The 15,345-nt window shown below is 42.0% G+C and overlaps 1 protein-coding gene and 1 pseudogene across 3 annotated transcripts in view; one reads left to right on the forward strand and one right to left on the reverse strand.

Annotated features, from left to right (window-relative positions):
• The first annotated feature begins 758 nt into the window (after window positions 1–758).
• KLHDC1 (kelch domain containing 1) overlaps window positions 759–15,345 on the forward strand; it is a 71,350-nt gene continuing 56,763 nt past the window's right edge. For all 3 annotated transcript variants that reach the window (XM_066277921.1, XM_066277919.1, XM_066277922.1), the window contains exon 1: window positions 759–887. In XM_066277921.1, the coding sequence (XP_066134018.1) occupies window positions 783–887 (105 nt within the window). In that variant the 5' untranslated portion in view covers window positions 759–782. The remainder of the gene's footprint in view (window positions 888–15,345) is intronic.
• On the reverse strand, window positions 12,386–14,918 carry LOC136333965 (reticulocalbin-1 pseudogene; annotated as a pseudogene).

A 15,345-nucleotide genomic window follows, 5' to 3' on the forward strand; every position in this document is an offset into this window, starting at 1 on the left:
TTTATGATATCGGCTTCTTGGAACGCTTCTCCTCGGGGTGGCTGACCAGCTTCCTAGAACTTTTCTGTTTCAGGGGCGATAGATAGTCCAGTAAGGGTGGGGTCAGATAGTCAAGTAGAACAGCAAAAGGGCAGTTTGGAAGTTTTGGTAAATTCATGTATCCATCACGTGCCAGTAGAAGTTTAGGTACAGATACTGAAATTTGAATTCATAGCACTTTCATGAGTTACAAAATATCATGCCTTTTTTTCAATCATTCCAAATGTAACTTAGGTGGTGGACAGGATTTGACCTCCAGGACTAGTTCGCTGGCATGTTTTAGAACATTATATTAAAAATAAATAAATTAATTACAAAATATATATGTATATATTAAACACACGCTATTCTTGTCGATAGCCATCTGGGCTGGAGGTTGAACGGAAAAGGTAAACACAAAGTATTAATTTACTAGCATGCTAACTCAAGTTACAGGTGCACCGACCCCCATGGACCACAGTCCAAGCATCCATGAATAAGAACCAGACAGGTTGCACGCACGCAATAACCCAATCCGAGGGACGTGAAGCCAGCCAATGGCGCTGGGCTCAGCTGCAGCGCAGGTACGTACCTCCGCGCTCAGGCCTGGGGCATCCCTCGCTGGCGCGGCCCGCAGAGGCGCTGCTTTCGCCTGCAACCAATCTGGACCCTCGGCGCGTTCCGTTCGTGCGTGGAACAGCCGGGCGGAGGAGAGCCCGCCCCTTGGGCAGGGGCTGTGGCGCGCCGAGCGCCCGGGCCCGGAGATGGCGCGGATGGAGGACTCGCAGCTGTTCTGTGTGGCCGAGGAGCGCAGCGGCCACTGCGCGGTGGTGGACGGAAACTTCCTCTACGTGTGGGGGGGTTACGTGGTAAGGTGAAGAGGCGGGACGGGGCGGACTCGCGCCGGGAGTCCCGCGGGCGCCGAGCTCCCGTCAACGGTCAGTCGGGAGGCGGGGGGCTGGCGGTCTGGCCCTGCGTGACCGACACCTCCGCGCTCGGCCCTCCGCCGCGGGCCGCTCTGCCGCCGTCTGGGGCCGGACGCCGCGCTGCAGGGCTTCCACCCTGAACGCCTTCACCTCGTGTGCCGGGCCTTCCCACTCTCCGGGCTCCCTGGCCCCGCTGCTCTGTGATTTGGTGTTGGTTTGCCCACCAACACCAAATCAGTGACTGCAATGAATGATCTTTAAATGCTTATGGAGACTTAGAGTACACTGAGGGCCCCGTGCTGCGTTATTTTGTGAATGTCTCTATCGCCACGGCGCAGTTGGAAATAAAATATCAAAATAACCGAAGTATTCAATAGTTCTAAGCAATTTTCACTGGCATTTCTTGACCAAGGACATGTACACTTTCTAGAGTATATATATCAAGGAATGGAAGGAATGCTGGGTCACTTAGTACACATGTCTCCAGATTTACTTGGAAATGTCACTGTTGCCAAATGAATAGTTACGATTTTTAAAAATGTTTGAATCTCAAAATAGACTCATTCATATTAGCAACAATATACTAAAGAATGTTATAGTTATTTTCTTTTTCTTTTTTTTTACAGGACAGAGAGAGGGATAGATAGGGACAGACAGACAGGAACGGAGAGAGATGAGAAGCATCAATCATCAGTTTTTTGTTGTGACACCTTAGTTGTTCATTGACTGCTTTCTCCCTTGACCAGGGAGGCTACAGCAGACCGAGTAACCCCTTGCTCAAGCCAGCGACCTTGGGTCCAAGCTGGTGAGCTTTGCTCAAACCAGATGAGCCCGCGCTCAAGCTGGCAACCTCGGGGTCTCGAACCTGGGTCCTCCGCATCCCAGTCCGATGCTCTATCCACTGTGCCACCGCCTGGTCAGGCTGGTTATTATTTCTTATTACAGTGGAGGTTTGATTATATTTGTTTTGTTGTTGTAATCGGATTATAGAATAAAAAAACAGTTCAGGTACACATGCCAGCCCTTTAGTTTACACATTTATTTTTCTAAACGAGCCATTTGGAAATTATACTGGAAGTAGAACCTGCATTTTTAAACAATCTCAATACTATTATCTGACAGATGTAACGTGTCTGAATCACGCACTGAAATAAAGTACATATTATTTATCTTAAATGATTCTCAGATTCATGTTGGTGTTTATTGTTTTGTTTGTGTGTTTATTTTTAATTTGGTGCAGTGTAAGGATGGGAAAATTAGAACTGATCTTTGAGTGAGTACTATATCTTGCATGTGCTAGGAACTCGCATATCCCTAATCACATGTAATCCTTACTATGCCTTGTAAGGTAAGTAATATACTCCATTAAAAAAAGAAAACATGCAGTGACAACGAATAACTTGAATGGCCATTTGATTTCAAGGGTAGCAGATTTCAAATAAGAGATATTGGGTTTCTGAAGTCTATTTTTTCTATGTTTAGTGAACATAAATTAGGTGACTATACTTTTACGTCTACTATTTCTGCTGTTCTTGATGAAAATGTAGTCTAGACATAGTGATGGTTTTATGCAAAAAAATATTTGTATTGTTTTTGAGCTTTGCCATTTGAAGATGTGGAGGTGTCAAACTTCATCTGCTATTTTCTTAATATTGTAAAAGCTAAGCGAAAAAAATTAACTTAAAATAGTCGTTTGTAATATCTTATATCTGGTGACAATATAGATTTATTTTTGACCCATAAATGAAATGTCTGAATTTTTTATATTTCATTTTAATTTTGAAAATTGTATAATTGATAAGATCCCAGGTCTTCAGGTCGCATTTAGTGAATTAAAGTACTTCTTTTTCTACTACTTATTGATCCAGTGAGTAGTGTGCTGTAAGAACCAGCCTAGAACGTACCACACAGATTTAGACCAAAACTACTGCTTTTTAAATTCTGGTGGTTATCAGCAGTTAGAATATGTTTAAGGCATAAGTGAAAGGAAAGGGATAGTGGGGGTAAAAAGATGACATAGCATAAGAAAAAGAATTCTTCCAACAGTTGTTTCATTCAGATTCTTCTGAACAAAAGATAGCCCAAAGGCCCTGGAGTCTGAAAGTTAATCCAAACCAGCCGTCAATAGTTAAAAATAATGATCAGGGCTCTGGCCAGTTCGCTCAGCTGTAGAGCATCAGCCGGCATGTGGATTCCTGGTCAGGTAACACAGGAGAAGCTACCATCTGCTTCTCCACTCCTCCCCCTTCCCCTTCTCCCTCTCATTTACTCTCTAGAATGGTTCGAGCAAATTAGTCCTGGCTGCTGAGGATGGCTCCATGTCCTTGCCTCAGGTACTAAAATAAAATAGTTTAGTTGCCGAGCAACAGAGCCGTGGCCCCAGATGGGCAGAGCACCCCCCTCCCCACCAGGGGACTTGCCTTGTGGATCCCGGTCTGGGGGCATGTGAGTGTCTTGTCTCTCTGCCTCCCCGCCTCTTAATAATAGTAACAGAAAATGATCAGATGATTTCAGATTTTATGTTGCAATCACAATTTTTCATATTTGTTAAAACTGACATCCTAAAATTTTCAAATGTCTAAATTACTTATTACTGTATTGTCAAACATGTTCTAAAGTACATTGTATCTGAGAAACAGTCCTACCTTTAAAGGTAAGAGTGGCAATGCTGAAAAAAAGTGGTATGTTTTAATTGGTGCCAGAATATTCTTTTGACCTAGTTCTTCCATATCCTTTCTACATTACTGAAATGCATACAAATTGCAGTGGTGCTAGTAGGAACATTCAAAAATTGTGAGTAGTGGCCTGACCTGTGGTGGCGCAGTGGATAAAGCGTTGACCTGGAAATGCTGAGGTTGCCGGTTCGAAACCCTGGGCTTGCCTGGTCAAGGCACATATGGGAGTTGATGCTTCCAGCTCCTCCCCCCTGTCTCTCTCTCCTCTCTCTCTCTCTCTCTCTCCCCCCCCCTCCTCTCTAAAAAAAATGAATAAATAAAAAAATATAAAAAAAAAATAAAAAAAAATTGTGAGTAGTATTTCCAAATATAGCATGTTTGCGGATGATATGCTTTCCTCTTAAGGCTTGATCATATGAATGAACAGCTTTATTTCCACAATACAGCTGATATTAATACATTTTGCTCTAAACTTTCCTTTACAGAAAACATCTGTATAAATATGCTTAAATACATATTTCTGTTTTGGATATGGACTTCAAGGCAGGAAGTATCAGGAAATATTTGAAAAGAATGAAAGTGGGAGGGTTACATTGCCAGATACGAAAAACATATTACAATACTAAGTCAGGGGTCCTGTTGCAGAAAGTGTGAGGGAATGGGAAGGAAATTACATAAGCAGCCAAGCATACAGGCAATTTTTTAAATGTTTATTGATTTTCAAGAGGGAAAGGGAGAGAGAGATGGGAACATTGATCTGTTCCTGTATGTGCCCTGACCTCTGCGCTTTGGGGCAATGCTCTAACCAACCAAGCTATCTGGCTGGGGCCAGACTTCTGTATTTAAAAGGTAGCATTTCAATTCTGGAAAAACAGTCACTTAATAAATGGTCTAGTAATAGCTAGAGGAAAGTGATAGTAGAGTCTTAGGATTGAAGAGTTAAAGGTAGAAAAACTAAACCAGAAGAAAAGATGTGACTCTTGTAAAAACATTGTGTTGGGGGAAAAAACTGAATTGGGAAATTCTAGAAAGAAAAAGTATTGGTAGATCAAAGTTTTAACAATTTATACTGTGCTTTTAAACTAACTTCTTAATTTTTTTTTTTCTTTTTCTTTTCATTTTTCTGAAGCTGGAAACAGGGAGAGACAGTCAGACAGACTCCCGCATGCGCCCGACCGGGATCCACCCGGCACGTCCACCATGGGGCCACGCTCTGCCCACCAGGGGGCGGTGCTCTGCCCATCCTGGGCATCGCCATATTGCGACCAGAGCCACTCTAGCGCCTGAGGCAGAGGCCACAGAGCCATGCCCAGCGCCCGGGCCATCTTTGCTCCAATGGAGCCTTGGCTGCGGGAGGGGAAGAGAGAGAGAGAGAGGAAAGCGCGGCGGAGGGGTGGAGAAGCAAATGGGCGCTTCTCCTGTGTGCCCTGGCCGGGAATCGAACCCAGGTCCTCCGCACGCTAGGCCGACGCTCTACCGCTGAGCCAACCGGCCAGGGCTTTTTTTTTTTTTTTTAGTGAGAGGATGGGAGGTAGAGAGAGACTTCCACATGCGCCCCAACTGTGATCCACCCAGCAAGCCCACCAGGTGGCAATTCTCTGCCCATCTGGGGCCCTTGCTCCTTTGCAACTGGAGCCATTTTTTCTTTTTTTTTTTTTTTTTTTTCATTTTTCTGAAGCTGGAAACGGGGAGAGACAGTCAGACAGACTCCCGCATGCGCCCGACCGGGATCCACCCGGCACGCCCACCAGGGGTGACGCTCTGCCCACCAGGGGGCGATGCTCTGCCCATCCTGGGCGTCGCCATATTGCGACCAGAGCCACTCTAGCGCCTGAGGCAGAGGCCACAGAGCCATCCCCAGCGCCCGGGCCATCTCTGCTCCAATGGAGCCTTGGCTGCGGGAGGGGAAGAGAGAGAGAGGAAAGCGCGGCGGAGGGGTGGAGAAGCAAATGGGCGCTTCTCCTGTGTGCCCTGGCCGGGAATCGAACCCGGGTCCTCCGCACGCTAGGCCGAGGCTCTACCGCTGAGCCAACAGGCCAGGGCTGGAGCCATTTTTTAACGCCTGAGGCAGAGGCCATGGAGCCATCCTCAGTGCCCGGGGGCCAACTCACTCTAATTGAGCCTTGGCTACAGGAAGAGAGAAGAAGAGAGAAAGAAACCAGAGAGGGAGGGGTGGAGAAGCAGATGCGTGCTTCTCTTGTGTGCCCTGACCAGGAATCAAACTCAGGACATCCGCAAGCTAGGCCAATGCTCTACCATTGAGCAAACCGGCCAGGGCCTAATCAGTAACTTTTTAATGCAGTAACTCTCACTATAAAATGAGAAGACAAATGACAAACTGGGGAAGGTATTTGCAACATATATGATAGGTAAAATTCCAGTGAAAATAAAGATTAATGTCTCCATTGAAAATTGAGCAATAATATGCACAATTTATAAAAGAAGAAATACAATTATACTCTGAATCAAAGAAACCCAGTTGAAAATAACTATGAGATTTTTCTTCTCTAATTTGCAAATATTAACACAAATTTTTGAGAAGAGCATGGGGAAATGAATTACTCATACACTGGTAATGGGAGTATAAACTTGTGTAACATTTCTGAGTGTAAATTTGGTGATGTGTAGCAAAAGCCTTCAGTGTGTACTCTCTTTAACTTAATAGTTCCACTTTATATATTCATAGACGGTCACAAGCCGTCCATGTCATATGGCAGACATTTATTCTTTTTAGATGTTCATTTTTTGAACCTCCTTCCTCTATCTATAGTATCTCCAACTGAGTGAGTCTTGTCTGACTATCTCCTACCTACCCCCACAGGTTGTAAGTTCTGTAAAGATAGGGATTTTGTTCCCTGTTGTATCCCTAGCATCTGGAATTGTATATACAGTCGTCCCTCGCCATATTGCAGTTGACTTTTTGCAGTTCTCACTGTATCGTGGATTTTTAAATTGTATATATCTAATTTTGTATCATGGATTTTTCTCTATATCATGGGATTTTGCAGTATATAGGTATTTTTAGATATTTATTTTATATAATTATTTTTGTGGTAAAATAAGCAAAGTAAGTGTGGGAAAGGTTTATAAGAGTGTGGGGAGGGTTTATAAAGCCTTAAAATATATATAAAAATAAATATAAGGTCGTTACTTTGCAGATTTTCACCTGTTGCTTGGGGGAAGGGTGTTCTGAAACCTATCCCCTGTGATAGACAAGGGATCACTCTATATGTGCCCCAATTAAAAGAGCCTAAGTGCCAGTTACTCGCTTTTCCAGCCTTGCTTGCAGGTAGGTTGTGGGCAAAGTGGCTTGGACTCTGTTACATGAATCTGTGCTAGATTTGGACTCAAGAGTAAAGATACAAAAATTAGGACCTGAAGAGGATTCTTACGGAGCAATAGAGGTTGTAGGAAAATCAAAGTCCAGCATAAAAGGCGGTGCTGCAAACTACTGTGTAATGCTCACCAGCCGTGTGCTTTAGCATGGTTTCAGACTTTGCTCCTCCGTAGGTACATAGATCAGAGGCTGATTCTCCAGCCTCCCCGATTCTGTGAGTGCCTTCATATTCATTTCTTAAGATTTTATTTTCTCAATTTAAAATTTTCAAATGTATTTACAAAAGAAGGTTTAAAATTAGTATCATTTAAAGGTAAGTATGTTTAACTTCCAATTAAGAAATGGACTAAGCCCTGGCCGGTTGGCTCAGCGGTAGAGCGTCGGCCTAGCGTGAGGAGGACCCGGGTTCGATTCCCGGCCAGGGCACACAGGAGAAGCGCCCATTTGTTTCTCCACCCCTCCGGCGCTTTCCTCTCTGTCTCTCTCTTCCCCTCCCGCAGCCAAGGCTCCATTGGAGCAAAGATGGCCCGGGCTCTGGGGATGGCTCTGTGGCCTCTGCCTCAGGCGCTAGAGTGGCTCTGGTCACAATATGGCGATGCCCAGGATGGGCAGAGCATCGCCCCCTGGTGGGCAGAGCGTCGCCCCTGGTGGGCGTGCCGGGTGGATCCCGGTCGGGCGCATGCGGGAGTCTGTCTGACTGTCTCTCCCTGTTTCCAGCTTCAGAAAAATGAAAAAAAAAAAAAAAGAAAAAGAAATGGACTAGAACAAGTACCTTAGAAGATTCCTGTTTATCCTTATTACAACACTCCTCCCACCCCCACAGGGTACCACTATTTTGATTTTTTTTAAATCACTCTGTATAGTTTCACCACATATGCATCTGTTTCTATACAATGTTATTTGGTTTTGAACTCGAAGCGTGTGTTTTCTTTCATGACTTAATTCTTTTAGTCTACATTATGTTTTTTAGATTCACACATTGCTTGTGTGAACACATTCAGTTGGTGTGAACTTGTGTGGCTGTGCCTGTTTTTATTTGGTGTCCATTCTGGTTTATCAGGGTCTGTACTGCCTGGTTATTAAATATTGAATATTTTGAAAATCATCACTAGATTCATTCATTTGATGTGTGTCCTGTGAATTTTCTCTTGTGTGAATTTACTGTAATTTAGTCATTCTGCTATTGATTAATATTTGAATGCTTTTTTATAGTATTACAGTATAAGGCAGCGGTTGTCAACCTATAGTATTACAGTATAAGCCAGCGGTTTCCGATGGCTATAAAGCCATTGAAAAAATATATAATGCATATCAGGTATTTACATTCCGAATCATAACTGTAGCAAAATTACAGTTATGAAGTAGCCACCAAAATTATTTTTTGGTTTGGGGTCACTGCAACATGAGGAACTGTATTGCAGGGTCACGGCATTAGAAAGGTTGAGAACCACTGGTATAAGGAAAGCCACAATGAGCATTCTTATAACGTACCTGTTATGATACACACACAAGGGCACATACAATCTCTAGGGCATTTATGCGAAGGAATGGTATGCTCTTCACTTGGTACTCACATCTCCAGATTTACTTGAAAATGGCACTGTAGGCCCTGGCCTGTTGGCTCAGTGGTAGAGCGTCAGCCTGGTGTGCAGGAGTCCTGGGTTCGATTCCCGGCCAGGGCACACAGGAGAAGCGCCCATCTGCTTCTCCACCCCTCCCCCTCTCCTTCCTCTCTGTCTCTTCCCGTTCCGCAGCGAGGCTCCATTGGAGCAAAATTGGCCCGGGCGCTGGGGATGGCTCTAGGGCCTCTCTGCCTCAGGCGCTAGAATGACTCTGGTTGCAGCAGAGCAGCACCCCAGATGGGCAGAGCATCGCCCCCTGGTGGGCATGCCGGTGGATTCCGGTCGGACACATGCGGGAGTCTGTCTGACTGCCTCCCCATTTCCAACTTCAGAAAAGAAAAGAAAAAAAAATGGTACTGTAGCCAAAATATTTGAATCAGTTTACACTTCCACCAGCCTCCCCACATCCTTGACAAGATTTGGTACCATCTGGTATGATATTTCATTGTGGGTTTTCTTTGCTTTTCTCAGGTTACTAATAAAGTTGAGTGTCTTTAAATAACTTTATGGACTATTTGTATGTCCTCTTCTGTAAAAATACTGGTTCATGTTTTTTGCTCTATTGGGTTGTCTTTTCTTACTAATTTATAGGAATTCTTTTTTTAAAATTTATTTATTGATTTTACAGAGGAGGGGAGTGGGAAGTATCAACTCATTGTTGCTTCTTTAGTTGTTCATTGCTTGCTTGTTGCTTGTCCTATATATCTTGACCAGGGAAGCCCAGGATTTCAAACTGGGTAACCGCAGCATTCCAGGTTGATAGTCTACTGTGCCACCACAAACCATGCAGGAATTCTTTAAATATATTTGTATATGTGTATGTCTTCTCAGTTTGTAGCTTGTTTTTTACTTTCTTTTCCTTTATCTTTTTTCTTTGTACTTTTTTTTTTTTTGAGAGAGAGTGAGGGAGAGAGACAGGAAAGGAAAAGAGAGATGAGAAGCATAACTTGTAGTTGCATCACTTTAGTTGTTCATTGATTGCTTCTCATATGTGCCTTGACTAGGGTCTCCAACTGAGCCAGGCACCCCTTGCTCAAGCCAGCAACCTTTGGGCTCAAATCAGCAACCATAGGATCATTTCAAAGATCCCATGCTCAAGCCAGCAACCTCAGGGTTTTGAACCTGGGACATCAGTGTTCCAGGTCGATGCTCTCCCCACTGCATCACCACTGGTCAGGCTGTACTTTCTTGATGATTGCTTTTGTGTAAGAAAAATTCTTAATTATAATGTAATTTTAACCTTTTCCTAATACTTTGTGCCCTCTGTATCTTAAGAAATTTTTCCCAATGTGGAGATCATGAAGTCTTCTATATTCTAAACCATTTTAAGTTTTGCCTTCCATGTTTAAATCTTTTCTTTTTATCTGAATGTTTTGTTTCAAATAAGGATTCAATTTTATTCTCTTTTTTTTGTACTTTTCTGAAGTGAGAAGAGGGGAGGCAGAGAGACAGACTCCCACATGCACCTGACTGGGATCCACTGGGAAAACACACCAGGGGGTGATGCTTTGTCCATTTGGAACATTGCTCCCTTGCAGCCGGAGCCATTTTAGCACCTAGGAGGAGGCCATGGAGTCATCCTCAGCACCCTGGCCAACTTTGCTCCAATAGAGCCTTGGCAGCCAGAAGGGAAGAGAGAAATAGAAAGGAGAGGGGTAAGGGTAGAGAAGCAGATGGGCACTTCTCCTGTGTGCCCTTGCCGGGAATCAAACCTGGGACATTTACATGCTGGGCCAATGCTCTACCACTGAGTGAACTGGCCAGGGTTATTCTATTTTGGATATGGTTAACCAGTTGTTCTTGTGCCATATATTAAATAGTCCCTGTTTTCCCTACTAACATGCAAACTCAGTCTGTCATTTATGTATGTTCTGTTCAGTTGATCTTTTTGTTTATTCTTCTGACAGAATCACATTATCTAAATAAATTACAACAACTTTATTAGAAGTCTAAGTATTGGGTAGTAAAAGCCCATCCCCACCCTGTCTTGTTATTAGGGCCTTTTGGTCTTTTGTATAAATTTTCTTTACTATTTTTATTGTAGTAAAATATATAAAACATAACTTGCATTTTAATCTTAGTGTAATGTACAATTTAGTGGCCTTAATTGCATTCACAATATTATACAATGTTGCCACTATCTAGTTCCAAAATTCTTTTTTACTCCAAATAGGCACTTTGTGCCCATTCTACAATAACTCTCCCTCCTTCCTTGTCCCACATCCTGGTAACTTCTAATCTTTTTGTACTTATAAATTTTCCTTTTTCTAGACATTTTATATAAGTGGTATCATACAATATTTTTTAAGTCTAGTTTATTTTACTTAGCATAATGTTTTCAAGGTTCACCTATGTTGTAGTATGTATCAAAACTTAATTTTTTTATGGCTGAGTAAGATTACATTGTATGCGTATACCACCTTTTGTTTATCCATTCATCTGTTGATAGGACACATGGGTTGTTGCCACTTTTGTGTATTGTGTATAATGCTGCTATGCAGACTGACATACAAGTATCTGAGCCCATGTTTTCAGTTCTTTTGGATGCCTATGAGTAGACTTGTTGGGTCAGATGGTTATTCTACATTTAACTCTTAGAGGAGCTACCAAATTGTTTTCCCACAGTCCTTCCTCATTTGTATAAACTTTAGAATCAGATTGTTGAATAAAGTACGCTATTGGGTTTTATGTTCCTGTAGTCAATCTTTAGATCATTTGAGAGTGAGAGACCTGTTATGATATTGAGTTTTGTACTACAATTATGTAATATAGATCTCTATTCAGGGCTTTTTGATTTCTTTTGATAAAGTTTTATAGTGTCTTCATAAGGATCTTGTACATCTTTGGTTGGGCTTATTCTTTCTTTTTTTATATTTTTTATTTCTATTGCTATAAAAACTAAGTTTCCTGACTGATTGCTGCTAGTGTTCTGAAATACAGTGACTTTTGAATACTTTTGATGCTGGAAAGCTTTTTCAATTTACATTCTCTTAATTCATCTGTTCATTTTCCTTGTAGATAGTGATACAATATGTTCATTTCCATGTAGATAGTGATGACAGTTTTGTTTCTTACATCCTAATCTTTTTAATTGAATTTTATTAGGGTGACATGGGTTAACATAATTATACAGGTTTCAGGTGCCCAATTCTACAACTCATCTCTGTACACTGTATTGTGTGTTCATTCCCCCAAGTAAAGTCTTCGTTCATCAACAATTTTTACCACTAGACTCTTCTTCACTTCCCACCACCCCCAGAAATTACAGTTATCTCTCCATGAGTTTTTGTTTGTTTGTTTGTTTTTGCTCTATCCTTCTACCTTTCTCACCCCACACCCTCACCTGACAGCTGTCAGCCTGCTCTATGTATAAGTCTGATTCTATTTTGCTTGTTAGTTCATTGTGTTCATCAGATTCCACATATGAGTGAAAACATGTTACTTTTCTTTCTCTGACTGGCTTATTTCACTTAGTATAGCAATCTCAAGGTCCATCCGTTGTGTCGCAAATGGTAAGATTTCCTTTTCTGTGGCTGAGTAGTATTCTATTGTGTAAATGTATCACAGCCTTTTTTTTTGTGTGATTCAACAAGATTTTAATGTGCTTGTCGAGATATCTTACTGAGGGAATAGCAATGATTCTTTTCCAGTAAATATTTTGTGAAAACCAATTTTAACTCCAGTCTGAGGTTATTAACTTGCTGTTTCAGGGACACAACTGCTATAAATTAGATAACTAGCAAACTCCCAAGACAATAAAAGAAAGCCTAGGACAATCTGCCATATTATGGTGTGTATCAAAGTTCATCATGACTTTTTTGTGAGGTCTTCTCCATAATTGGTAGCCTGGTTTCCAACAAACATGTTCCAGTTCTCCAATATCTCCTCTTTAGTTAGCTTTTCATCTGTGTTTTTGTCCGACTCGTACACCAGGTGTCTGGCCTCAGCCTGCACGTGGTCCTAGTCTTGCGGGAGGATCCAGTGGTGAATCTCATCTTTGTCCAGCTTCATTGAACTACTCCCGTTCTGACAAAACCCAGTCTGTCTCAGGGCTATTCTCCTCGTGGGAAAACATATCCCCAATATACTCATCCTGATCCACAAACCCGTCCCCATTCTTATTAATGTCCTCCAGGGTTTCCAAAACCACAATTTCTTTCATATGCTCAAACTCCTCTGGATGCAGAAAGGCGGTGAATTCCTCCCGAGTGGCTGTCTGGTCACCATTGAGGTCTGCCGCTTTGAACCTCTTCTCATCGCGCGGCAGCATCTTTTTAAAGGTGTGACGGTCTGAGGAATCGTGGAACTCCGCGGGGTTTCCTAGGTAGTTACCATAAGTGGCCTGCTTGTACTCTTCCCAGGAAATTTTATCGTCTTTGTCCTGATCATAATCCTTCCAGACTTTAGCGACGTTATCATAGATGTATCTTTTCTGCACGCGTTTGATCCAGGTTTCAGTTCCTCAGTGGTGACTAAGCCGTCCCCATCACTGTCAATTCGATCGACAATCTTTCCCAGCCTCTCCTTGCTCTCCCCCGAGGTGAGCTGGTCGAAGGTCTTGGAGTCCTCCTTGCCCAGGAAGGCCTCGTGGTCGTACTGGAAGCTCTGGTTGTCCTCCGGCAGCCGCTCTCCCAGCTCCGAGTGGGGCCTCACCACGCGCTCCTTGCGCACAGTGGGCTTGGCCCACAGCGCCCCGGGAGCCAGCGCCAGCAGCAGCCCCAGGGCGAGTCCCAGGAGGCGGCCGCAGCCACCGCGGGCCAGTCGGGACGAGAGAGCGGCCCCTATCACAGCCTTTTTATCCACTTACCCACTGATGGGCACTTGGGCTGTTTCCAGATCTTGGCTATTGTACATAATGCTGCAATGAAAGTAGGGGTGTATATATTCCGCTGAATTAATGTTTTGGGATTCTTAGGATATATTCCCAGAACTGGGATCACTGGGTCAGAAGGCATTTCCATTTTTAATTTTTTTGAGGTAACTCCATACTGCTTTCCACAGTGGCTGCACCAGTCTGTGTTCCCACCAACAGTGCATACGGGTTCCCTTTTCTCCACATCCTCCTCAGCACTTGTTTGTTGATTCATTGATGATAGCCATACTGACAGGTGTGAGATGATATCTCATTGTGGTTTTAATTTGCATTTCTCTGATGGTTAGTGACATTGAGCATCTTTTCATATGTCTGTTGGCTGTCTGAATGTCCTCTTTAGAAAAGTGTCTATTCAAGTCCTTTGACCATTTTTTAAATTGGGTTGTTTGGTTTTTTGCTATTGAGTTTTATAAGTTCTTTATAAATTTTAGATATTAATCCCTTATCAGATGTATTGGCAAATATGTTCTCCCATTCAGTTGATTGTCTTTTCATTTTGTTGATGGTTTCCTTAGCTGTGCAAGAACTTTTTAGTTTGATATAGTCCCGATTGTTTGTTTTCTCTCATTTCCCTTACCCGAGAAGATATATCTAAAATAATATTGCTACAAGAAATGGTCAAAATTTTACTGCCTATGTTTTCTTCTAGGGTTTTTATAAGTTCCATGTCTAATATTTAAGTCTTTAGTCCATTTTGAGTTTATTCTTGTATATGGTGTAAGAAGGTGGTCTAGTTTCATTTTTTTCTTTTTGCATGTATCTATACAGTTTTCCAGCACCATTTATTGAGTAGACTGTCTTTACCCTGTTGCATGTTTTTGCATCCTTTATCAAATATTAATTAACCATACACATGTGGGTTGATTTTAGGGTTATTTTGTTCCATTGATCTGTATGTCTGTTTTTATGCCAATAGAATGCTGTTTTGGTTACTGTGGCCTTTTAGTATAGTTTGATGTCAAGTGGCATGATTCCTCCAACTTTGTTCTTCATTCTCAAGTTTGCTGTGGCTATTAGGGGTCTTTTGTGCTTTTATATACATTTTTGAAATATTTGTTCTAGTTCTGGGAAATATAACATTGGTATCTTAATAGGAATTGCATTGAATCTATAGGTTGCTTTGGGTAATATGGACATTTTAATGATGTCTATTTTTCCAATCCATGAACATGGTATATGCTTTCATTTATTTGTGGCTTCTTCACTTTCTTTCTTCAGTGTCTTATAATTTTCTGAATACAAGTATTTACATCCTTGATAAATTTACTCCTAGGTATTTTATTTTTTTTGAAGCAATTGTGAATGGTATTGTTTTCTTAGTTTTTCTTTCTCATAGTCCATTATTGGTATTTAAAAATGGAACTAATTTCTGGATATTTATTTTGTATCCTGTTACTTTACTGAATTCATTAATTGTTCTAGTAGTTTTTTGATGGAATCTTCACTGTTTTCTATATAGAGTATCATGTCGTCTGTAAATAGTGAGTTTTACATCTTCTTTTCCAATTTGGATGCCTTTTATTTCTTCTTCTTGTTGATTGCTATGATTACAATATCCAGTATTATATTGAATAAGAATTGTGATAGCAGACATCCTTGTCTTGTTCTTTTTTTTTTTTAGATTTTTGTTTACTCATTTTAGAGAGAGGAGAGAGAGAGAAGGGGGAGGAGCAGGAAGCATCAACTCCCATATGTGCCTTGACTGGGCAAGCTCAGGGTTTTGAACAGGCGACCTCAGCATTCTCGGGCGACACTTTACCCACTGTGCCATCACTGGTCAGGCTTGTTCTTGATCTGAAGGGAAACACTTGTAGCTTTTGCCCACTGAGTATGATGTTGACTGTTGGTTTGTCATATATGGCCTTTATTATACTGAGGTATGTTCTCTCTGTTC

Source organism: Saccopteryx bilineata, chromosome 4, assembly GCF_036850765.1.
Source record: "Saccopteryx bilineata isolate mSacBil1 chromosome 4, mSacBil1_pri_phased_curated, whole genome shotgun sequence".
NCBI classification, from domain to species: Eukaryota; Metazoa; Chordata; class Mammalia; order Chiroptera; family Emballonuridae; genus Saccopteryx; species Saccopteryx bilineata.